At 35.2% G+C, this 27059-nt stretch overlaps 1 protein-coding gene, 1 non-coding gene and 1 pseudogene across 3 annotated transcripts; 2 read left to right on the forward strand and 1 right to left on the reverse strand.

Moving 5' to 3' along the window:
• Positions 1-1420: 1420 nt before the first annotated feature.
• Positions 1421-2784, forward strand: LOC106451217 (annotated as a pseudogene).
• Positions 2785-5924: 3140 nt separating this feature from the next.
• Positions 5925-8552, reverse strand: LOC106451216. Of its 2 annotated transcripts, none has more exons than XM_022696983.2 (4): positions 7722-8552; positions 7302-7641; positions 6169-7216; positions 5925-6082 (listed from the first exon to the last, which is right to left on the reverse strand). In XM_022696983.2, the coding sequence occupies exons 2-3, from the start codon at positions 7337-7339 to the stop codon at positions 6175-6177; spliced, it is 1080 nt and encodes a 359-aa protein (XP_022552704.1). In that variant the 5' UTR covers positions 7340-7641; positions 7722-8552; the 3' UTR covers positions 5925-6082; positions 6169-6174. The 2 variants fall into 2 exon arrangements, with proteins under 2 accessions (XP_022552704.1, XP_013748564.1); XM_013893110.3 differs by having other exon boundaries at positions 6169-7228; positions 7722-8546.
• Positions 8553-26254: 17702 nt separating this feature from the next.
• LOC125589339 lies at positions 26255-26361 on the forward strand. The gene has a single exon (XR_007325527.1). It is a non-coding gene; the product is annotated as a small nucleolar RNA R71 (small nucleolar RNA).
• The last annotated feature ends 698 nt before the right edge of the window (positions 26362-27059 follow it).

Here is a 27059-nt window from a genome sequence, read left to right on the forward strand (position 1 = left end):
TATTTTAGCAGATTATATATAATATATATTACAGTTTGTGTTTTTTTCAGCAAAAAGAAATAACAATTCATTATAATTAATTAATTTAAATTTTTAATTTTAAGTGAAGTGGCAGATTTGTACATAAGAAAGAAATGCAATGGCTAAATATGTAAATAAAAAAAATATTTAATCTCTTATCTTTGTTTCCAAACAACTTTCATTTAATCTACTATCTAAGTTTCCAAACAGTACCAAAAGATACTTCAGTTTTAATAATATAGACTTGCTTTGAACATATTTCTAGTTGCATGCTTTACTTGAACAAATGTATTATTTTGTTGTCAACGTATACTCAAGTATAACGTATACCATGTATAAATTCATTGTTTTTGAAGAAAAATGAGTTGTTCACTTTTTGTTTTTTGATTTTTTGATTAGATTGTCATTTTTTCCGGAAATAAGTTTCAGGGACGAACAAACAAAAAGTCAACAGTAAATACCAAACTATAAAACATGTCATCTTGTTCTTGTAAAAGCAAATGTGGCAACCCATCCCAAAAGCCTTACAACATACCTCAGTAATTCTCATGTACATAAAAAAATCCATAGTTTTCTCTGTACTAATCTTTTACATTTTTTCTTCAACAAAAACAAAACTATATTAGATCTCCTCATGATCCCAACCATTTAGTTTTAAACTATTAGAGAAAGGACTGTTATTTTCATGGGTGAATTTCTGTCATTACCAAATACCACGAAAAGAACTCTTAAACTTCTGAGAGTTGACCAAAAATGGTTTAAGACCTCTTAGAATTTTGCTTTTTATTAAATTCAATTTGTTTCTGAAACTTCATTTTGAAACTATACTTGCCTTATTTTATCTAATACTCCATCCGTTCCTTAATGATACACTTTTTAGAAAAAAAATTATTTCACAAAGATGAATTTTTTGTATGTTTCTATGAGAAAAATGTAAACTTCAAGAAAATTAATTGACTTTATTGAATTACTATTGGTTAAAAGTTATTGAAAAATGAAAATTACAGAAAACGATACATTTATTATGGTAGTTTAATGTGTTTTCTTAATATGTGTGAAAATACTAAAAAGTCTATCTTTGTGGAACAGAGGGAGTATTATTTATTTATTTTCAAGTTTATTTATTTTTAAATATGTTTTCTAGGATTTTTTGAAACTTAGAATTTTTACATTATTTTTGAATTTCTGATGACTTTATTAAAATATTAGAAAATAACAAATTTTATTTTACAATAACTGGAAATAAGTAATGTATCAAAATTGAAATTAATTTCTTAAAAATAAATTAGATTATAAAATATAATCAGCAAAATTTAGTCAAACTAGTTTTATAAAAATTCCAATACCAATGTCTATAGAGAAAAATGAAACGAGGATGGTTAAAAAAAGGACAAGAAGCTCACATGAGCAGAACCATATAGTTGATGGGTCTCCCCCCTCTTTCTCTCTCCTCTTAGCCCATCTCTCTATCAATCTTATATTACCTGATCTCTTTCTCTCTCCTCATTAATTAGTTCTTGAGAGATGGTATGGTTCCTAATTATAGTTTATCTTTCTTATAGATTTGAAGCGCTTCTTGCTCCGTAAACAGTAGAGAGAGAAAACTTTAATGGAGAGAATCAGACAGAAGAATCGTGCTAATCAGTGAAGTTAGGCGCAAACACCCCCACTTTCTACTTTTACATAATTAGGTCAATCTCATCCACCACCATACTGTCTCCCTTCTTTTCTCAATTTCAAAACTAGGGTTTCATTTCTTGAATCTTCATCTTCTCTCTCAAACAAGAAGATGAATCTAGAAGAAGAGAAGCCTGTGGAAAAAGCCTCTTCAATGGAGAGAGAGCACATGTTTGAAAAAGTAGTAACACCAAGCGACGTAGGCAAACTAAACCGACTCGTGATCCCAAAGCAACACGCGGAGAGATACTTCCCTTTAGACAATTCTGACAACAACAAAGGTTTGCTTCTAAACTTCGAAGACCGAACAGGAAACTCATGGAGATTCCGTTACTCTTACTGGAACAGTAGCCAGAGTTATGTCATGACTAAAGGTTGGAGCCGCTTCGTCAAAGACAAGAAGCTTGATGCTGGCGACATCGTTTCTTTTCAGAGAGATCCTGGTAATAAAGAAAAGCTTTTCATTGATTGGAGGAGACGACCAAAGATTCCAGATCATCCTCATCAGTTCGCTGGAGCTATGTTCCCTAGGTTTTACTCTTTCTCTCATCCTCAGAACCTTTATCATCGATATCAACAAGATCTTGGAATTGGGTATTATGTGAGGTCAATGGAGAGAAATGATTCAACGGCTGTAATTGAATCTGTGCCGGTGATAATGCAAAGGAGAGCAGCACACGTGGCTGCTATACCTTCATCAAGAGGAGAGAAGAGGTTAAGGCTGTTTGGAGTGGACATGGAGTGCGGCGGAGGAGGAAGTGTGAATAGCACGGAGGAAGAGTCGTCGTCTTCCGGTGGTGGTGGCGGCGTTTCTATGGCTAGTGTTGGTTCTCTTCTCCAATTGAGGCTAGTGAGCAGTGATGATGAGTCTTTGGTAGCAATGGAAGCTGCAAGTGTCGATGAGGATCATCACTTGTTTACAAAGAAAGGAAACTTTCGATTTGGATAGAAGATGGTGATTGGTTATAAGATTAATCACTACTTTAATACACATTCTATATGGATTATACATATTACATATATGTAACACAAGGTTGTCGTTCAAGATGTAATGATAATATCAAGAAATAACATGTTATTTAAAGATTCGAATTTGGTTTTAACCGAAGTCTTTTGTTTTGATTCTGACTTGTTCTTCAAAAAAGTTAGAAGCTTTTTTCTCAATAAGTATTAGCTTCGGTGGGTCAGAGTATAAGAACATAAACTTTGGATAGCTAGGGATCAGTGTTAAACTTTAAAACGCATGTTCCTCTGGTCAGAAACTAATCAGAAGATATGGGAGGTCTTACATATATGCATGTATATGTAGATATATTTATAGTATGCTTGAACAAAAAAAAAAAATTATAGTATGCAATTGCAATATTGTGTATACTGACATTAAATTGTTATTGATCTGTTTACTTTGTTTAGTTTATTTTGATGATGTGCTGTTACCGCTGCATTTCTGAAGCTGTTGTTGCTGCTTAATTAGTCAAGCAGTTTTTGCAGCTTGCAGGGGATGGGCAGAGACAACAACAGATATATAAAATTTACACTTCAAAATAATCTTTACTTTATCTTTTATTTTTAAATAAATAAGTGAGAAGTATAGTTTTTTTCAGGTTGGTAAGGTTGAAAAGGAATGATCTGTTTCACATATATTGCTTATGCATTAATTGTTACAGAAATAAATGGATCTTTTCCTTACTTCACAACCTGGTTTCTTTGTTTTGATCATTGCAGCTCACACACACTGATACACATATATATATTATAGATATTAAAGATAAACGCATGGATTGTTAACTTTAGGTCTGTTTGTTTTTATGCTGTTAACTCCGATCATTTAATTGCATTCCTTTGGTGATATACTGTTTTAGCTAAAAATAAAATATAATCAACAACTAATACAATGTAATGATATGTAAATGTGTGCATACTTGTTCTTGGTTATCATGATTTCTTCAAATATAGTCACAGCTCACAAGCATTAATTAGTAGTCTATATATACCATAATAAGTAGAATCTAGGGCTTATATAGCTGGCTAGCTAGTTCTAAGATTAATAGTTTAGAATATTTTGATATGTATAGATTTCTGGAGCCTCAATGTATTGGTACAATAAAACTAAACAAGATTTAGTTCACGCTTTTCTTGAATGATACTACAGATAAAAAAAATTCTAGAGCCTTTTGGGAGGGTTGAAATAAATTTTAGGTATGTCAACAGTTTTTGTCTGTTATAGGGTTTTGTTTTAGCATACTGCGAAGTAAACCTATATTACTAGCATGAGCTATGAGCACATGCAGAGATGATATTGAAACAGTTATTATACTCCAAAAATTAAATAATTAGACCATGATTAACCCGGGATTTTTAGAGTGAAGTTCTTAGCAGAAATTAAGAAACTGTTTGTTAACTTCCGATAAGAACCTCATCCTAATAACCTCGGGTTAATCATGCTCTTATTACCAAATATATTAGACAAAAAATGGTTATCGATATATATATATATATATATATATATATATATATATATATATATATATCTGTGTATATGTACTTTTGCTACTTTTGTGGGAATCTAATCTTGAATAAGAGATAGAAATTCATAGATATTTTTAACATTTATAGTTCGTTAAACTAAGCAGAATCAGGACCATGTCAGCTAAAGTTAATAGGCTATCCATACCATAGCTGTAAAAAGAGCCATCGAAATCAGCGAGGGCTATTTACCTATTAGATAACATAATGTAATCATATAGTACTATCTATATGCATGTGAGAGCAGATGAGATGTTAGACTAAGCAATCAATGCTGGTCATTGCGCCAAAGCTAAAGAAACTCAAGCTTACATAAATAAGTTTTGGTCTTAATTTTCAAAAACATCAGTGAAATAACACAACATTAAAAAATATTAAAGCAATAAATCAAATGAAAGAAGAGTTCAAACTTAGTATATAACTTAGTCATCTATATATGTCTAAGTATATATAATTCTTTAATTTATAGTATTTATATTTATGTTTAAGCTTTTTAGTATTATATTATTATATCAATTAAAACTTATCGATGTTTATATTCACCTAATTTAAAATTTTAGAACCTTTTTAAAGAAATAAATTAAAAAAACAAGAATTAATAAACATTGAGAAATTCCCTAAAACAACTTTTTTAGTTTATTTTCATAAAAATAGTCTTCAATCAGCAAAATGACCAAATTTTTTTTATGAAAGGGTAAAAAACTAAAAATACATTTATACCTTATGGTTAATAATCTAGACTTAGAGTTTAAAGTTAATGGGTGAGGTTTTAAGGATAGGATTTCAAAATTTTAAAAATAAGAAATAAATATTAAAAAATTTCAAAATTCAAAAATAAAAAATAAAAAAAGTTATTTTGGTTATTTTCCTTTTTAAAAGTTATTTGTGTGACAAAATCTTTTTTAAAAAAGACTATCTAAAAGAATTGCCGCATAAGCATCTTGCTCATACGAATAAATAGAAACCCTTAACATGACGTCACATATATAATATTTGCTAAAAGAATATGAATTATTTGCTAAAGTTATAGTAATAATTTTGTGTAGAATTACTGGAAAGAACATTTCTACATCATTCCTTTGTATTACAGAATGACACAATTCGGTCGCAGAATCCTTCTTGTCTCGTTTATGTACTACGCTTTTTTTAATACGTCACTTGACTCGCTCCTCCTCTCTCACTAATGGGCCGGTCCGGGCCTAAAAGGATCCAATATTTATGTTGTATTGGAAAACAAAAACACCGCGCAGTGATAAAGCGCATAACTCAAACGGCAGAGCATGTCGATGTGAGAACTCCTTTGCGTATTCTCGGGAAAACGGCATATTCGGACCTGCACTCTTACGAAATGTGACGATTCATACCCACACATAAATGCTGTGCGCTAACGTACCTACACTTTGTTTCTGTCGAATATGCATACCTGCAATTCAAAAACGGTGTTAATTCATACAATGCCGTTAACGGTGTTATCTCCTCCGTTACGAAAGTTGATGCGCTGTTGAGACTTGACAGACCAAGACGATGTCATCCAAAACTGATTTTAAGAAGAAAAAAAATGACGTCGTTTTCAGATTAAAATTTTTAAAACTTTTTTATTTATTTTGTTTTCTTCTCTTCTTCTCTTCCCCGACACAAACTCTAAGATTCTAAGTTTTGTTGGACAGAAATACTGTTGGCTTTGTTAGAATTAAAGCACATATAGTTTAAAAACCATTGACCTTAAATTTTTGTTACATAAATACGTACCAAAATATACCATCAAAACATAACAAGTAGGCACAAAAACATAGCAAATGACAGCAAACACATAACTAAAAAACATCCATCTTCAAGCTTGAACACCTATCCATCGTCCCTGCCTCACAAATAAAAAAAAAATTAAGAAACTTAAATCAACCTCAATACTCAAATAGTCAGACAAGCTAGGTAAGTAGACATTACATAGACTCAATCGAAAGTAACAGAAGACAGAGATGGTTGACTTGGTCCCTCTCCAACATCAAGTGAAACTGAATCAACCATTTGTTGTGTTTTTGCTTTCTTCTTAGGTGGGCGAGGCTTAAGTGGAACTCCACCATTAGAACATCCTAGAGAATTGTGATCAGCCAACCCACATCGAGAGCAATGCATTGTCCTCGAGTGTTGGGTCACTTTCTTACCCTTCGTTGGAGACTCATGAACACTCTTCATACGCTTAGCAGGGTTCTTCTTCCGGCCCTTTGATTTATCTCTTGCTGGTGGTTCAATAGTTTCTTCACCACTTGTGTTCCAAAACTTCATACCGTTCATTGGTTTAATGTTATCTGAGTACTGAGCCTGCCATGTAGATGTCAGATACCAATGTGAGATCAAATCTTCTGTCCTGTATGTCTTCTTATCCTGGACAACACGCAAGGCATGGCGGCATGGTATCCCTGATAAGTCCCACCTTCTACAAGCACATGTGTGCGACTTCATGTTGACTTTATATGAGACTGACTTCTCTTTAACTTCAAACTGTCCCGTTGGTCCAGGATAGATCCTACAATATTTTCTGTGAAGCTCTTCAATAGCAATGACCTTACCAACTTTAAGACTGAACTTTCCTTTATGCTTCAGTGACTCATTCTTCCTTATGTCTATCCTGAGCATTGCTTGTCTTCTAATGGTCTCAAGCATCTCAACCAAAGGTAAGGCACGGGCCTTCTCAATTGCACTGTTGTATGACTCTGAGAAGTTGTTCAGTGCATCCTCACATGTTGATGTGGTCTTGAAGTATGCCCGACTAAAGGTTTCTGGGTTCCTCTTCATCACTCCATCATACACATCAACGTTGAAATCCTTTATGTTAGCCAAACTGATGCCATAATCACCCTTGTTGTGACTCTCTACTAGCTGCCAAAACAATTTTTTCATCTTCGGCTGCTTTGGAAAATCTTTTTTCAAGTTTCCATAGACGTGTCTAGCACACATTCGATGCTCAACCTTTGGTAACTCTTGGTGCCACTGCCTTTAACAGTCCCTAAAATGAAGAAAGTAACATAAATGAAATCTGAAAAAATAAAAAATGAATTCCACATTAACCAAAATCTTACCTTTTGTCGGTATGATACAAGCGTGAATCCATCACCATTTTTAAGATTAAAATCTTTTTTCAGAAGCTGGATAAACCATACCCAGCTCTCGGTCTCTTCCACATTAACAACCGCCCACGCAATAGGAAATATCTGATTATTTGCGTCTCGTCCCACAGCTGCAAGTAGTTGCCCTTTCGTAGTTGACTTCAGAAAACATCCATCAATGCCGAAGATTGGCCGACAATGCTTAATCCACGTCTGACGTAACGCAGCGAAACACACATAAAACCTATCAAATACTTCTAGTCCACCATCTGCAATGGCTGTTCTAAGATCCGTAGTCGAGTCCTGATTTGATCTGTAAAAAACGAGACACATGTTATATCATTAACATATGAGCATTATAAACTACAAAATAACACTTTTAAAGAAACTTACTCCAAAATATGAAGTTCATAGTCTTTTATCCTTGCGTGTTGTTCTTCGAACTCTGACTGGATGATATCCAAAGCTATTTTCTTTGCCTTTCTGCATTTATCACCTGTTACTACCAGATTGTAACGATCCTGAATTTGTTCTTGAATGCATTTCGGTCTGAAATTGGGGTCATTCCTTATGTCGTTTAAAAATAACTTGGCTATAAGAGACTCCGACAAAATCCTGCAATCGCCGTCTTTAAAACAATTATGCTCATCCTGTAAAGTCTTCACCATCCACTGCGCAATTGGTTCTTCGTAAGAGCAATAAATCCTCCATGGACACCGTTTTTCACCTTCTTCAACTGGAACTCCACATCGAGCCTCAGATTTTACTTTTCCCCATCTAGTATACTGGACATTCCATCCTCCTTTTAAAGCATATTCCAAGACAGCTTCCTTGAACTCTTCTATGCTCTCAAATACTTGTCGTATCTTTAACTCACCACTTCCTCGTATCCACCTCTCGTAACTGTCGTGCTGCGGGATTATCGAGTTTCAAATTCGCAGGAATTCGTCACAAGTCGTGTAGATTTGGCGATACTAGTAGCTCTTGTTCCTCGCTTGAATCGGAGAAAATAAAAACGGAATCGGATTCCGTGAAAAGGAGTTCATACGAAGAGAAGTTCCAGGACGAGGAGGAGGAAGTGGCAGATGGCCAGATTCGGGGGTACGCCTAGGAAACTTCCCCAATATGTGTGAGGTGAACTCGGGACGTCAAGATTCATCGGGTACGGGCTTGGTCAGAGAAGGAGACGTTTCGAAAACATTTCTGCGAAAATAGAGGTATCCGTCTGAATTTTTGTGTTATAAGAAGTGTAAAAACTTAAACCATATATGTTTTTAACCTTTAATGTGTTTATTCTATTAATTTTGAAAAGATCAAAAGTTGTAATTTAAAAAAATAATAGTGTCTCTATCTCTTCGATTCTTCCACTCTCACTTTAGTCTCTTGCACTTCCATCTTCTTTCTCTTTGAAACTCAAGTTTCGACCATATCTCTCTCTGTGATATATCAGCAACAGAACACATACGCACTTTCCTTTCTTTCTTGTCTTTTTGTTGTTTATATCACAAGCAAAACACGTAAGCATTTTCTTTACCTTCTTCTTATAATCTTAGCTTACGAAAATAATTCATATATAATGTTTCTGTGTTTTTTATACAAAGATGTGACTGTCAGTTTATATGTATCATATATTTTTTTAGCTTATTCTGTTGCTGTTTAGTATTTTGATCAAGTGTGTTTGCTGTTGTTTCTGTTGTTGTCTAGTATTTTTATCAAGTGTGTTTGCTATTGTTTCTGTTGATGTCTAGTATTTTGATTAAGTGTGTTTGCTGCTGTTAAAACTTATATTTCAGATTTTAACATTTTGACTTATGGATATTTTTATATTTTCTTAATCGAATAACATTTTGATTAAGTGTGTTTGATGCTGTACCCGTATATACAAATTTTAAGTTTGACGTTTCCGGTCCCCGCTCCCGTCCCAGTTTCCGGTCCCCGTCCCGGTCCCGAGGCTGCTTAGAACACTACTGTATTTATATGTCAAAAACAAACGTTTGAATAATAAATGTTGGTCCAAAGTCAATGACTTGGAAAGCTTGTAAGCTTGAGTATTTGACTATATTTAAAAACTAGTAAATGTCCCACATAAGAGGTGATAATCTTTTTGTTTATATATGGAGAAGTGATAACATGGTTTAAAACCTAGTAAAAATACTATGGTATAGTGATGAATAGATATATTCTCTATTAAAAGAGAATGACCATTTTTTATCTAATACAAAATAGTCATACCAGAAGTCCAGGTCCATATATTCAAATAATTTTTTTATTGTTTACATTAGTTTATGTAATGTATAACATTTATAAATAATTATAAGGATATTAATAACAAATCCATTTTAACTATAAATTTAAATTTTAGTTTTAGGAATAACAAAATCTGTTGAGAAAAAAATCTAACAAAATCTTTTTTAAAAATTAAATATTCTATTAATTAGTGCACTGATTAATTTCGCAATTAATAGTATAATATTATGATAAATTAATTTTAATTAAATTTTTATTATAAACAAAATAATGAAATTATATGCTTATTTTATAAATTTTATAAGTATATTCTACATTATATTAAAATAGAAGTAATTAATGAATTACATATTAAAATTATGTTTTTTGTGCAAACATATTAAAATTATGTTGAATTAGTAAACCAATATATTTTGAAAAAAATACTTTCATTAAGATAAATAAATAAAATATCATTCACCGTTTAAAGTGACTAAAATATCATTCACCTTTTAAAATGATTAATATTCATAAATTATGTAATAATTTTTACAAAAAATAAAATTGTTAACATATGTTAAATTTTAATATTTAGAACTATATATCATCTATTTAGTTATTTTTAAAATGACAGCAATATTTTATCATAAATTATTATATACAAAATAATATAAAATTTTATATTTATAAATGAAATGTTACCCGCACGGATGTGCAAGTTGAAATCTATTACCCAATTAAAATCTATTACCCAATTTAAATGTGTGCGCACATTAGACCGAGATTAAACCAAGCAGAGTTTGGAATTAGAATTGAGATTGAATTTATGATTTGGTATATAGATTATTGGTCTATTGCCTTATTTATATTGAGTCAAATTCAAATTAATGTTATTATTAATTAATTAAATCATAATTATCTTTTCATTAGTAGCAAAACGTTACCATTTGATTTGGTCATGGATTCAATTTAATTATATGAATCAATGCATTCTCGTGTAATGAATGCATGCACCGTTATAAATCAAATGATGGATGTCCATAACCGGCCCGGTCATAAACCGGTCCATCCGCAGGAGAGAGAGAGAGAGAGGAGAGAGAGTCTGCCTATTGAAGAGAGAGAGAGAGAGAGAGGAGAGAGAGTCTGCCTATTGAAGAGAGAGAGAGAGAGACGGCCACATGTTTCATTTTCCTTGTATGATTAGGAATTTTCTTTCTTTGTAATCTTTCCATATTATGTATTAGTAGTCTTTCCTAAATACTAGTTGGTTTAAGTTTTGGATACTTTCCTGTTTACTTATCTTGTAATCCCCTATATAAAGGAAACACTTATTCATTAATGAAAGACATAAACATTCAGCTCTAAATCTATTGTTTCACAACACATTATCAGCACGAGTCTCTGAAACACCCTGAGCAAAAAACCCTAAATCGAAAAACCCTTAAACCTAAAACCCAGCCGGCGACCTTAAACCCTAACCCGACGAACCCTAATCCGTTCTTGTTCGCGTTCCGGCTTGTGTCCATCCGATTAGCTCAGCCCCTAAACATTACCCGACTGAAGCATACCGTCTGATCCCGATCAGACGTTCAGCCACAGCCCGTTCGCGAGAAGCGCCCACGATCCGACGAACCGAACCCGATAGGAGACAGACTGCTCGCGTTCCCGACCAGACGCGTCCCGCCTCAGCACGCGATCATTCCAGCCCGTTCCAGCTCGCCTCCGTTCGAGGTTCTCTTGGTGGTCCGGTTTCTACAATCTTCAAAACCTAAAGGTAATTCGAATTCTAAGAACATGAATCAAATTTGGCTGTTTTGTAAAGATTGAAACCCTAAAAACTAATCTCTAAAGATAAAACCCTAGGATAATAGATCAAACCCTAAAAGAGTAAATCGGAGCTCGAATAAGTCTGATCCCCTAAACCCTAAATTGAGATTGATCCATTGATCAATTAAAATCATAACCTTAAAGGTTTTGAATCTCAAATCAAATCCCTTTGATCAAAGATCAAAGTTTCGAAATGCCTAAAACCCTAAATTGGAAAATCGGTTTTAAATTTTATTTGAAACTTAATTGTTTGTTTTGATCACTAGAAATATTGCTAGGATTGTTTAAACTTGAATCTAAATTGCTTGACTTGTTTAAACTGAAACCCTAAATAGACTTGATAAGTTCTTGATTATATCACCTCGTGGCCGTATGACCTTATTGCTTTCATACCTGAATTTGACCACTCTTGATTGATTGCAAACTACACTTAGATCTTCATCTTAGGAATGGTATTTGATCAAGTAGCTGTGTGGCTTGTTTCTTTGATTGGACGTTTGTTTGATTGCATCATATAGAAACTATGATTGTTAGGATTGCAGTTACATGTCAAACTAAATGCATGAGATTGAACTGAATACATCCATGGTCGTGCGGCTTCTGTCTTGGCCGTGAGGCATATGTCTTGGCCATTAGGCTTGCTTGTTTGTTTTTAACCGAAAACCCTATTTCTAAAGACCTATATTATAATCTATGATTTCAGATGTCAAAAATCAATAACTTGGATTTTGCTACCCTAAATGTCTCTGGAGACAATTACCTTCAGTGGGCGCTTGATACCAAGATCATATTGAAATCCAAAGGTCTCGGTGAATGTATCACCGAAGACAACAACTCAAATGAGAAAGATCGTTACAGAGCCATCTTGATCATTCGTCACCACCTAGCTGAGAGTCTCAAGGATCAATACCTAACCATTGAGAATCCACTAGAGCTTTGGAACGAATTGAAATCGAGATATGATCACCATAGAACAGTGATCTTGCCTAAGGCTCGGTCTGATTGGAGGGATCTAAGAATCCAAGACTATAAGTCCGTGGATGAGTACAACTCGGCCATGTTTAAGATCGTTGCAAAGTTGAAACTGTGTGGTGAAAGTATTACGGATCAGGATATGCTTGAGAAAACCTTTTCCACTTTCCACACAAGCAATGTGCTGTTACAACAACAGTACAGAGAGAAAGGTTTTAAGACCTATGCTGATCTTATTGCTTGTCTCCTGCTTGTTGAGCAGAATAATGAGTTATTAATGAGATACAGTGAGATGAGACCTGTTGGCTCAGCAGCACCACCTGAAGCACACAACACTGAGGACGATAAAGAGTCCCACAATGTCCAAGGAAACGGTTATTATGGCCGTGGTCGAGGAAGTAGATACGGACGTGGCCGTGGCAGAGGTTCCTCTAGCCGCGGACGAGGTAATCAGAATGGACGAGATCATGGACATGATCGTGGCTCATTTGGACGAGCCATGGCCGTGGACGTGGGTCTTCGTTTAAGCCTCAACACTTGACCAAATCAAGTAAATCAGTGTGCCATAGATGTGGAATGGACAATCATTGGGCTAAGACTTGTAGAACTCCAAAGCATCTTGTTGAGCTTTATCAAGATAGTTTGAAAGGGAAGAATCCCGAAGCCCATATGGTTTATCAAGACAATGAAAAAGACTTTGATCATGACAAGGACGATCTTATGGATTATGAAACTTCGGATTGTCTTAAAGACTGAAGTGATTTCGACATTGTATCTGATTTCTATGTTTTGGTGTTTTTAAATTCTATGTTGTCTTTTATTTTAAACTTGTTTTAAAGACCTATATAATAAAAATAAAAGAAAACTTTCCTTATATATACGAAGTCTCTAAGTTACATCCTTTTGAATCTTGTTTTAGAGATGAACGAGAACAAGGATGTACTTGTTGTGGACAGTTGCTCAATCCACACGATTCTTAAAGAAAAGAGATACTTCATAAATCTAACTCTTAAAAACGCCAACATCTCAACCATTGCGGGTATTGCTAGCCTCATAGAGGGGCACGGCCAGGCCAATATCTTGTTGCCTATGGGTACACATCTTGAGATATCAGATGCCTTGTATTCACCCAAATCTAAGAGAAGTTTACTAAGCTTTAAAGACATTCGAATGAATGGATTTCATATCTAAACCAAGGGCGAGGGAAACAAAGAATCTCTTCAAATCTTTGAACTCGTCCATGGCAATAAGAATCTCTTCAAATCTTTGAACTCGTCTCGGGTACGCCTAGGAAACTTCCCCAATATGTGTGAGGTGAACCCGGGACGTCAAGATTCATCGGGTACGGGCTTGGTCAGAGAAGGAGACGTTTCGAAAACGTTTCTGCAGAAAATAGACGTATCCGTCTGAATTTTTGTGTTATAAGAAGTGTAAAAACTTAAACCATATATGTTTTTAACCTTTAATGTGTTTATTCTATTAATTTTGAAAAGATCAAAAGTTGTAATTTAAAAAAATAATAGTGTCTCTGTCTCTTCGATTCTTCCACTCTCACTTTAGTCTCTTGCACTTCCATCTTCTTTCTCTTTGAAACTCAAGTTTCGACCATATCTCTCTCTGTGATATGTCAGCAACAGAACACATACGCACTTTCCTTTCTTTCTTGTCTTTTTGTTGTTTATATCACAAGCAAAACACGTAAGCATTTTCTTTACCTTCTTCTTATAATCTTAGCTTACGAAAATAATTCATATATAATGTTTTTGTGTTTTTTATACAAAGATGTGACTGTCAGTTTATATGTATCATATATTTTTTTAGCTTATTCTGTTGCTGTTTAGTATTTTGATCAAGTGTGTTTGCTGTTGTTTCTGTTGTTGTCTAGTATTTTTATCAAGTGTGTTTGCTATTCTTTCTGTTGATGTCTAGTATTTTGATTAAGTGTGTTTGCTGCTGTTAAAACTTATATTTCAGATTTTAACATTTTGACTTATGGATATTTTTATATTTTCTTAATAAAATAACATTTTGATTAAGTGTGTTTAATGCTGTACCCGTATATACAAATTTTAAGTTTGACGTTTCCGGTCCCCGCTCCCGTCCCAGTTTCCGGTCCCCGTCCCGGTCCCGGAGCTGCTTCGAACACTACTGTATTTATATGTCAAAAACAAACGTTTGAATAATAAATGTTGGTCCAAAGTCAATGACTTGGAAAGCTTGTAAGCTTGAGTATTTGACTATATTTAAAAACTAGTAAATGTCCCACATAAGAGGTGATAATCTTTTTGTTTATATATGGAGAAGTGATAACATGGTTTAAAACCTAGTAAAAATACTATGGTATAGTGATGAATAGATATATTCTCTATTAAAAGAGAAGTACCATTTTTTATCTAATACAAAATAGTCATACCAGAAGTCCAGATCCATATATTCAAATAATTTTTTTATTGTTTACATTAGTTTATGTAATGTATAATATTTCTAAATAATTATAAGGATATTAATAACAAATCTATTTTAACTATAAATTTAAATTTTACTTTTAGGAATAATAAAATCTGTTGAGAAAAAAATCTAACAAATTCTTTTTAAAAAATTAAATATTCTTTTAATTAATGCACTGATTAATTTCGCAATTAATAATATAATATTATGATAAATTAATTTTAATTAAATTTTTATTATAAACAAAATAATGAAATTATATGCTTATTTTATAAATTTTATAAGTATATTCTACATTATATTAAAATAGAAGTAATTAATGAATTACATATTAAAATTATGTTTTTTGTGCAAACATATTAAAATTATGTTGAATTAGTAGACCAATATATTTTGAAAAAAATACTTTCATTAAGATAAATAAATAAAATATCATTCACCGTTTAAAGTGACTAAAATATCATTCACCTTTTAAAATGATTAATATTCATAAATTATGTAATAATTTTTACAAAAAATAAAATTGTTAACATATGTTAAATTTTAATATTTAGAACTATATATCATCTATTTAGTTATTTTTAAAATGACAGCAATATTTTATCATAAATTATTATATACAAAATAATATAAAATTTTATATTTATAAATGAAATGTTACCCGCACGGATGTGCATGTTAAAATCTAGTACCCAATTAAAATGTGTGCGCACATTAGACCGAGATTAAACCAAGCAGAGTTTGGAATTAGAATTGAGATTGAATTTGTGATTTGCTATATAGATTATTGGTCTATTGCTTTATTTATATTGAGTCAAATTCAAATTAATGTTATTATTAATTAATTAAATCATAATTATCTTTTCATTAGTAGCAAAACGTTACCATTTGATTTGGTCATGGATTCAATTTAATTATATGAATCAATGCATTCTCGTGTAATGAATGCATGCACCGTTATAAATCAATTGATGGATGTCCATAACCGGCCCGGTCATAAACCGGTCCATCCGCAGGAGAGAGAGAGAGGAGAGAGAGTTGGCCTATTGAAGAGAGAGAGATACGGCCACATGTTTCCTTTTCCTTGTATGATTAGGAATTTCCTTTCTTTGTAATCTTTCCATATTATGTATTAGTAGTCTTTCCTAAATACTAGTTGGTTTAAGTTTTGGATACTTTCTTTTTTACTTATCTTGTAATCCCCTATATAAAGGGAACACTTATTTATTAATGAAAGACAGAAACATTCAGCTCTAAATCTATTGTTTCACAACACGTTATCAGCACGAGTCTCTGAAACACCCTGAGCCAAAAACCCTAAATCGAAAAACCCCTAAACCTAAAACCCAGCCGGCGACCTTATACCCTAACCCGACGAACCCTAATCCGTTCTTGTTCGCGGTCCGGCTTGTGTCCATCCGATTAGCTCAGCCCCTAAACGTTACCCGACTGAAGCATACCTTCCGATCCCGATCAGACGTTCAGCCACAGCCCGTTCGCGAGAAGCGCTCATGATCCGACGAACCAAACCCGATAGGAGACAGACTGCTCACGTTCCCGACCAGACGCGTCCCGCCTCAGCACGCGATCGTTCCAGCCCGTTCCAGCTCGCGTCCGTTTGAGGTTCTCTTGGTGGTCCGGTTTCTACAATCTTCAAAACCTAAAGGTAATTCGAATTCTAAGAACATGAATCAAATTTGGCTGTTTTGTAAAGATTGAAACCCTAAAAACTAATCTCTAAAGATAAAACCCTAGGATAATAGATCAAACCCTAAAAGAGTAAATCGGAGTTCGAATAAGTCCGATCTCCTAAACCCTAAATTGAGATTGATCCATTGATCAATTAAAATCATAACCTTAAAGGTTTTGAATCTCAAATCAAATCCCTTTGATCAAAGATCAAAGTTTCGAAATGCCTAAAACCCTAAATTGGAAAATCGGTTTTAAATTTTATTTGAAACTTAATTGTTTGTTTTGATCACCTAGAAATATTGCTAGGATTGTTTAAACTCGAATCTAAATTGCTTGACTTGTTTAAACTGAAACCCTAAATAGACTTGATAAGTTCTTGATTATATCATCTCGTGGCCGTATGGCCTTATTGCTTTCATACCTGAATTTGACCACTCTTGATTGATTGCAAACTACACTTAGATCTTCATCTTAGGAATGGTATTTGATCAAGTAGCTGTGTGGCTTGTTTCTTTGATTGGACGTTTGTTTGATTGCATCATATAGAAACTATGATTGTTAGGATTGCAGTTACATGTCAAACTAAATGCATGAGATTGAACTGAATACACCCATGGTCGTGCGGCTTCTGTCTTGGCCGTGAGGCATATGTCTTGGCCATTAGGCTTGCTTGTTTGTTTTTAACCGAAAACCCTATTTCTAAAGACCTATATTATAATCTATGATTTCAGATGTCGAAAATCAATAACTTGGATTTTGCTACCCTAAATGTCTCTGGAGACAATTACCTTCAGTGGGCGTTTGATACCAAGATCATATTGAAATCCAAAGGTCTCGGTGAATGTATCACCGAAGACAACAACTCAAATGAGAAAGATCGTTACAGAGCCATCTTGATCATTCGTCACCACCTAGCTGAGAGTCTCAAGGATCAATACCTAACCATTGAGAATCCACTAGAGCTTTGGAACGAATTGAAATCGAGATATGATCACCAGAGAACGGTGATCTTGCCTAAGGCTCGGTCTGATTGGAGGGATCTAAGAATCCAAGACTATAAGTCCGTGGATGAGTACAACTCGGCCATGTTTAAGATCGTTTCAAAGATGAAACTGTGTGGTGAAAGTATTACGGATCAGGATATGCTTGAGAAAACCTTTTCCACTTTCCACACAAGCAATGTGCTGTTATAACAACAGTACAGAGAGAAAGGTTTTAAGACCTATGCTAATCTTATTGCTTGTCTCCTGCTTGCTGAGCAGAATAATGAGTTATTAATGAGATACAGTGAGATGAGACCTGTTGGTTCAGCAGCACCGCCTGAAGCACACAACACTGAGGATGATAAAGAGTCCCACCATGTCCAAAGAAACGGTTATTATGGTCGTGGTCGAGGAAGTAGATACGGACGTGGCCGTGGCAGAGGTTCCTCTAGCCGCGGACAAGGTAATCAGAATGGACGAGATCATGGACATGATCGTGGCTCATTTGGACGAGCCATGGCCGTGGATGTGGGTCTTCGTTTAAGCCTCAACACTTGACCAAATCAAGTAAATCAGTGTGCCATAGATGTGGAATGGACAATCATTGGGCTAAGACTTGTAGAACTCCAAAGCATCTTGTTGAGCTTTATCAAGATAGTTTGAAAGGGAAGAATCCTGAAGCCCATATGGGTTATCAAGACGATGAAAAAGACTTCGATCATGACAAGGACGATCTTATGGATTATGAAACTTCGGATTGTCTTAAAGACTGAAGTGATTTCGACATTGTATCTGATTTCTATGTTTTGGTGTTTTTAAATTCTATGTTGTCTTTTATTTTAAACTTGTTTTAAAGACCTATATAATAAAAATAAAAGAAAACTTTCCTTATATATATGAAGTCTCTAAGTTACATCCTTTTGAATCTTGTTTTAGAGATGAACGAGAACAAGGATGTACTCGTTGTGGACAGTGGCTCAAGCCACACGATTCTTAAAGATAAGAGATACTTCATAAATCTAACTCTTAAAAACGCCAACATCTCAACCATTGCGGGTATTGCTAGCCTCATAGAGGGGCACGGCCAGGCCAATATCTTGTTGCCTATGGGTACACATCTTGAGATATCAGATGCCTTGTATTCACCCAAATCTAAGAGAAGTTTACTAAGCTTTAAAGACATTCGAATGAATGGATTTCATATCGAAACCAAGGGCGAGGGAAACAAAGAATCTCTTCAAATCTTTGAACTCGTCCATGGCAATAAGAATCTCTTCAAATCTTTGAACTCGTCTCGGGTACGCCTAGGAAACTTCCCCAATATGTGTGAGGTGAACCCGGGACGTCAAGATTCATCGGGTACGGGCTTGGTCAGAGAAGGAGACATTTCGAAAACGTTTCTGCAGAAAATAGACGTATCCGTCTGAATTTTTGTGTTATAAGAAGTGTAAAAACTTAAACCATATATGTTTTTAACCTTTAATGTGTTTATTCTATTAATTTTGAAAAGATCAAAAGTTGTAATTTAAAAAAATAATAGTGTCTCTGTCTCTTCGATTCTTCCACTCCCACTTTAGTCTCTTGCACTTCCATCTTCTTTCTCTTTGAAACTCAAGTTTCGACCATATCTCTCTCTGTGATATATCAGCAGCAGAACACATACGCACTTTCCTTTCTTTCTTGTCTTTTTGTTGTTTATATCACAAGCAAAACACGTAAGCATTTTCTTTACCTTCTTCTTATAATCTTAGCTTACGAAAATAATTCATATATAATGTTTCTGTGTTTTTTATACAAAGATGTGACTGTCAGTTTATATGTATCATATATTTTTTTAGCTTATTCTCTTGCTGTTTAGTATTTTGATCAAGTGAGTTTGCTGTTGTTTCTGTTGTTGTCTAGTATTTTTATCAAGTGTGTTTGCTATTGTTTCTGTTGATGTCTAGTATTTTGATTAAGTGTGTTTGCTGCTGTTAAAACTTATATTTCAGATTTTAACATTTTGACTTATGGATATTTTTATATTTTCTTAATCAAATAACATTTTGATTAAGTGTGTTTGATGTTGTACCCGTATATACAAATTTTAAGTTTGACGTTTCCGGTCTCCGCTCCCGTCCCAGTTTCCAGTCCCCGTCCCGGTCCCGGGGCTGCTTAGAACACTACTGTATTTATATGTCAAAAACAAACGTTGAATAATAAATGTTGGTCCAAAGTCAATGACTTGGAAAGCTTGTAAGCTTGAGTATTTGACTATATTTAAAAACTAGTAAATGTCCCACATAAGAGGTGATAATCTTTTTGTTTATATATGGAGAAGTGATAACATGGTTTAAAACCTAGTAAAAATACTATGGTATAGTGATGAATAGATATATTCTCTATTAAAAGAGAAGTACCATTTTTTATCTAATACAAAATAGTCATACCAGAAGTCCAGATCCATATATTCAAATAATTTTTTTATTGTTTACATTAGTTTATGTAATGTATAATATTTCTAAATAATTATAAGGATATTAATAACAAATCCATTTTAACTATAAATTTAAATTTTAGTTTTAGTAATAATAAAATCTGTTGAGAAAAAAATCTAACAAATTCTTTTAAAAAATTAAATATTTTTTTAATTAATGCACTAATTAATTTCGCAATTAATAGTATAATATTATGATAAATTAATTTTAATTAAATTTTTATTATAAACAAAATAATGAAATTATATCCTTATTTTATAAATTTTATAAGTATATTCTACATTATATTAAAATAGAAGTAATTAATGAATTACATATTAAAATTATGTTTTTTGTGCAAACATATTAGAATTATGTTGAATTAGTAAACCAATATATTTTGAAAAAAATACTTTCATTAAGATAAATAAATAAAATATCATTCACCGTTTAAAGTGACTAAAATATCGTTCACCTTTTAAAATGATTAATATTCATAAATTATGTAATAATTTTTACAAAAAATAAAATTGTTAACATATGTTAAATTTTAATATTTAGAACTATATATCATCTATTTAGTTATTTTTAAAATGACAGCAATATTTTATCATAAATTATTATATACAAAATAATATAAAATTTTATATTTATATATGAAATGTTACCCGCACGGATGTGCATGTTAAAATTTAGTACCCAATTAAAATGTGTGCGCACATTAGACCGAGATTAAACCAAGCAGAGTTTGGAATTAGAATTGAGATTGAATTTGTGATTTGCTATATAGATTATTGGTCTATTGCTTTATTTATATTGAGTCAAATTCAAATTAATGTTATTATTAATTAATTAAATCATAATTATCTTTTCATTAGTAGCAAAACGTTACCATTTGATTTGGTCATGGATTCAATTTAATTATATGAATCAATGCATTCTCCTGTAATGAATGCATGCACCGTTATAAATCAATTGATGGATGTCCATAACCGGCCCGGTCATAAACCGGTCCATCCGCAGGAGAGAGAGAGAGAGGAAAGAGAGTCGGCCTATTGAAGAGAGAGAGAGAGAAACGGCCACATGTTTCCTTTTCCTTGTATGATTAGGAATTTCCTTTCTTTGTAATCTTTCCATATTATGTATTAGTAGTCTTTTCTAAATACTAGTTGGTTTAAGTTTTGATACTTTCCTTTTTACTTATCTTGTAATCCCCTATATAAAGGGAACACTTATTCATTGATGAAAGACAGAAACATTCAGCTCTAAATCTATTATTTCACAACACGTTATCAGCACGAGTCTCTGAAACACCCTGAGCCAAAAACCCTAAATCGAAAAACCCCTAAACCTAAAACCCACCCGGCGACCTTAAACCCTAACCCGACGAACCCTAATCCGTTCTTGTTCGCGTTCCGGTGATGTTAGGAGTTTTCAAGGCTCATAAGACAAATGTTGTAGTATAGTGATTGTCGAACCAGTTCTGAGGGATATCAAAGCAATGAGAATGCAAGTACTCACTTAATCTAAGTGCAACCAATGATTTAGATGAGTTTTAAGTTATGACTAAAACTAAAAAGCAATAACGGAATGATACTTTCTTGACTAAGGGAAAAGAGAACTCATGGGCATAGGGATTAGACCTTGGGTGATCAAGTTTCGAACTGAGGATGACAAATGATCAATCAAACTATCGACCTTAAGCCTAGACACAATTCTAAGCAAGCTCTATGTCTAGATGAATGCTCATTTGCTAACATATCTCAAACATCAAATGTCTTTGGTTGAATAATATGAAAGCAATCATTACTAACAAGTCTACTAGCTATTTTAGCACCTTTAACAACAAATGTCTTTGGCAAAGTATACTAAAAGCCTAGGAGAGTTGTCTCAGGCATTTCATCAAACACCTTTTGGGTGGGAAATGCCTATTGATCAACTTTTGAGTGACCAACTCAGAAGATGCATTATGAATACTCTACTAGCAAGGAACAAGAATGATCTACACTAAAACATCCTAGAACTAACCTAATCACCCTTGATCTCCCTAACCCATGAATTCAAAAAGGTGATTACTCACTAATCTCCATGATTCCTCTTAAACCCATATTGGATTTCAGATTAACCATGTAGAGAAATAGATAAGAAATCAACAAGAACACAAGAACATAACAATCAAAATCCAAGAGATGAATTTCTCAAGAGAGTTTTTGTGTATTTCTCAATAGATCAAAAGATAATCTGCCTGGTGGTGGCTTCCAGAGTATTAAAACATAGGTTTAGAAAATAAAAACGTGCCTAATGAAATGACCAAAAGGCCCTTGAGAAAACATGAATTTGGCCAAACAAACAGACGTGGAGCGACCTCGGCACGTCGCTGCGACAAGTCGCTCCGGCCTTCGGGAGCGACCTCAGTGGGTCGCTCTGAGAGGTCGCTCCAGGCTTCGCTTAGTGTCGTCTCGCCATAGAGACGCGAGCGACCTCGGGGTGTCGCTTTGGGAGGTCGCTCCGAGAGGGGTGTGAGATGCGAGCGACCTTGGTGCGTCGCTCTGGGTAAGTCGCTCTGGGCTTCCAACGGGATGAATATGGCGAGTGACTTCACGGGGTCGCTCCAGCTAGGTCGCTCTGAGATCGGGAGCGACCTTGGTAGGTCGCTCTGAGAGGTCGCTCCAGGGTCATCTAAGATGGTTCGGAGTAACGAGAATGCGAGCGACTTCATGGCGTCGCTTTAGGAAGGTCGCTCTGAGAGGTGGGACACAGCGACTTCATGATGTCGCTCCGGGAGGTCGCTCCCATGCTCTGCTTGTTTAATGATCACCTATTTCACCTCCTTCGAGCTCCAAATGCATCCAAATGTCCCCAAGAACTCCATGTGGCACTCCAGTACCTAATAGAGACTCATGTATGCAAAATGCAACCTAAACATGTCTAAATCCTAATCTCTATGATGAAAATATTTATGAATGAATGGATAAAACAATGCAAATATGCAAGATATCAATTCCCCCAAACTTGTTCTTTTACTTGTCCACAAGTGAACTTTCTAAAACTCATAGGGAGAGAGGTTTGAAGATGGGAGCTCTTAGCCAAAAGAAACACAACTAGCACTCAATTCAACATCTAATCCAACATGAGCACACTCTCTTATTACACTCTAGCTTCTCTAGGCCTATCTCAACTCTTTTTTGCCCTTACATTCATCATCAAGCATCCACACATTCAAATCAACCAACTCTCACATTCATTAAGCACAAAACATCAGGTGGATTCTTGCAAATGGTCAGTCGGTTCAAGTCATTTGGGTAAGGGAAGACTTTTATTCAAGTGATTCAAAAGGTTCGAAACATAAAATCTTTAAGGTGGTTTACTCTCGAAACAAGTAGCCTTGACAACGCACATAATATATCTAAGAAAGGGATCAACTCATGCATACAATGCTCAATCTCCATTGTTCTACCCTTTTCCCAAACATACAATTACACAATCATTCTCAAATGTCAAACCCAACTCACATCTCTCACCAAAAGATCCTAAGAACATTAACTCATTCTCTTTGAAATCTACAAGGGATTTTTCACAACCTCAAAACATTACTTAGCTCCTAACAACTTTGCTAGCTCCCTTTTTCTTTCTTTTTCTTTTCTTTTCAGATTTTATTTCTTTTTTTTTAAATGGGAGCCAAGACTTTTCATAACTTGAGCTAGAGGTTTTTCTACTTATCCCAGTAAGACAATTCACTTAAACACAAAGAGTTATTTCTTTTCCTTTTTCATTGCTCCCAAATCATAATAACAACACTCACCCCCCCACCTATAGCTAGACAATAGAATGCCCAATCTAGCAAGAATGAAGATCAAGCATTGTCGTTCCCGATACTCTCAACATTATGCACATGTAAGACTTTCTGGAGAAGGCCTCACTCATCAAACAATGAAAGCTTAAAAGGAGGGAAGGGTTTTGGGAGTGGTCTACCACTAGAGTTTGTCAAAATAAGATTGGCATAAAGGATGTGACAACTCAAGTGTGTATAGCCATGACTCAGTACACAAGGGACCATGAGCAAGAAGCATTAAGTTCATTCAGTTCAAATAGGGTTTGTAGTTGGCTTCAAAGACTGAGTTTCAGCAATCAACAAGTTTCAGGAAGATTTTTTAAGGCTCGAAACATACAAGTCTTTTTGAGAGGTGCAAAAGCTACTCAGGTGCAACGTAGTGTTCTTTACAAGGCGTTTAAAATCATTTCTCCCAATACAAGTGAATGCAACCTATATGCTCTAGACTCTCCTAGAAATGCAAATGATGCAAACTAAATGAATTTTTTTTTTTTATATATGCAAATAGGTATGCAATGCATGACTCAATGAAACAACATCAAAGCAAACATGATCAAATACTTGGTACCTCCCCCAAACTTAAATGACACAGTCTCTGTGTTGTCAAGTAGAGAGAGATACCCAAAAGAGAAAGCTAATATGCAAAAATGAAATGGTATATACAAGGGAAATTAGTGGGTTACCTTCTATGGAGAATGAGTAGAGGGAGATGCCCCCTCCTCGTCGTCCTCAGGTGGTAACTCTTCAAGGTGCTCATCAGTAAGAGTGCCCATCTCTTCAATGTAGAAGGCTTGTCCGAACACAGTTGGTTTCTTCATTTTCTCCTTGATGTCAAAGTGTAGAACATGCCCTTTACCCAAATGGAGATCAATCGTGCCCCCTTTCACCTTAACAATTGCTCCTGCTGTAGCTAAGAATGGCCTTCCAAGAATCAATGGGTCTTGAGCCTCCTCACCCATCTCAAGCACCACAAAATCTGTAGGTATCTCATATTTTCCAATCTTCACAGGTAGGTCCTCTAAGATGCCCACAGGGTACTTCACTGAACGATCAGCTAACACCAGAGAGAGTTTACACTTCTTGTACTGAGTGAATCCAAGCTTCTTTGCAACAGACAAAGGCATCACGCTGACACTAGCTCCCAAATCGCAGAGACATTTCTCAAATATCATAGGTCCAAGAGCACAAGGTAGTGTGAAGCATCTTGGATCCTCTAACTTCTCTAGAACATCAAGCCTTTGGATGATGGCACTGCACTCATGGGTAAGAATCATCATGCTTTCCATTTCCTTTTTCTTTGCAGCTACAACATCTTTCAGGAACTTGTTGTATTGAGGAATCAACATGAAAGCATCGATGATGGGCATTGCAACCTGAGCTTCACTCATTTGCTTGTCAAACAAAGCCTTGTACTTCTCTAGCAGCTGCCTCTTGAATCTACCAGGGAATGGTAGTTTGGGTTCATAGGGAGGAGGAACAAAAGAACTCTCACTTGCTGGAGCAAGAACTTCACCATCTTTTACTGTTTTCTTCTCTTCCCCAACCTTTCCTTTACCCTTGGCTTCCACAATCTTCTCCAAGATTTCATCATTGATTTTCTCATCAACAATCACCACTTCATCATCTAAGTTGATGGCCACCTCCTCACCTACTTTCTCAGCATCCTTGGTGAGGGTTGTAGGAGGTAACTGCTTACCACTCCTGAGGGTGATAGCTTTGGCCTCCTTGGGGTTTTGGTCAGATTTTCCAGGTAGGGATCCTTGCTGGCGAGTCTGGTGAGTGTTCATGGAAGCAAACTGATTCTCTAAATTCTTGACTGTAGAAGCAAGATGTGAGAACTTGTTGTTGAGCTCATTGTAGCTCCCATCAATCTTGGAATGAAGGTTCTTCAACTCATAACCAACATGCTTCTCACTTCTAGTCTGAGACTCCAAGATTTGTTTCAGCAGGGTGTCAGTGCTGCTCTCTTGAGGAGCAGAGGAACCAGATGAGGGGTTGTGATGAGGTTGATAGCTGCCTTGCTGGTTGTTTCGAGGCGGATAACCACTCTGTTGGTTGTTGGGGTAGGATTTTTGTTGGTAGTTATTGTACTGAAAGTTGGGCTCTTTTTTGTACCAGCTACCATTGTTGTTGATGAAACACAGCTCTTCCTGACCTTCCAAACCCTCAACCTCATGGACAACAGGTGGTGTCTCTTGACTTGGGTTACCAACAAAGTGCAGCTGCTCTTGTGTGGCTTTATCAGCAAGGAGGATGTCTATCTTATCCTGTAGGACTTTCAACTACTTCCTCGTCTGCTTATCATCTGTTCGGCTGTTTCTGTCGTGGTCTCCACTGTAGACTGCATCACTCTTTACCAAGTTGTCAACCAGCTCCTCTGCATCTTCCTCAGTTCTCCCCAAGAAGAACCCATTGTTAGCTGTATCCAGTCTGGCCCTATACTTAGGAAGAGCACCACAGTAGAATGTGCTCAGCAAGCTCTCCTTATAGAAACCATGGTGTGGGCATTGAGCTTGGTAGCCCTTGAATCTCTCCCAGACTTCACTGAAGCCTTCCAAGTTCTTCTGTTGGAAATTGGAGATCTCATTTCTTAGCTTAGCAGTTCTTGAGGATGAGAAGAATTTCTCCAAGAATGCTCTCTTGCACTCATCCCAAGTGGTGATAGAGTCGCTGGGTAGAGACTTCTCCCACTGACGTGCCTTATCCCCCAAAGAGAAAGGGAATAACTTCAGCTTTAAGGCATCCTCTGACACACCATTGGTTTTTGACAACCCACAGTAGCTGTCGAACCTGTCCAAGTGATCGAATGGGTCCTCTAAAGCCAAGCCATGATATTTGTTGTTCTCGATCACGTTGAGGAGTCCTGACTTGACCTCAAAGTTGTTGGCTGCCACAGCCGGTGCTCGGATTCCTAGTCTATGACCAAGAATGTTGGGGCGGTCATAAATACCAATGGGTCGAGCTGCCCGCGGTTGGTGTTCTGCTCCTTGCGGTGGATCTGCCATATCAATATCCAATCTCTGCAAGTGGGCTTGTTGTTCTTCTTCTCTTCTAGCTCTAGCACACTCTCTCTCAAAAGCTCTGATGTCTGCTACAATTGGAACTAGGTTTGATGGACCCCTGCTCCTCAAGTTCATACATCTGAAAGTTAAAGGTAGGTGAAGAAGAAGAATCAGTAACAAAAGAAAATAAAAATGACTTAGTCTCAAGTAAGTGACTAAATCTCAATGTTCAAATCTACTCAGAATTTGGCAACGGCGCCAATTTGATGTTAGGAGTTTTCAAGGCTCCTAAG

This window comes from Brassica napus, chromosome C6 (assembly GCF_020379485.1).
Source record: "Brassica napus cultivar Da-Ae chromosome C6, Da-Ae, whole genome shotgun sequence".
Lineage (NCBI taxonomy): Eukaryota > Viridiplantae > Streptophyta > Magnoliopsida > Brassicales > Brassicaceae > Brassica > Brassica napus.

Coding starts and splice junctions, on each gene's coding strand:
- LOC106451216 (XM_022696983.2), bottom strand. CDS start 7,339: ATGGTGATGGATTCACGCTTGTATCATACCGACAAAAG. Junction 7,217..7,301: donor TTGTATCATACCGACAAAAG/GTAAGATTTTGG, acceptor GGACTGTTAAAG/GCAGTGGCACCAAGAGTTAC.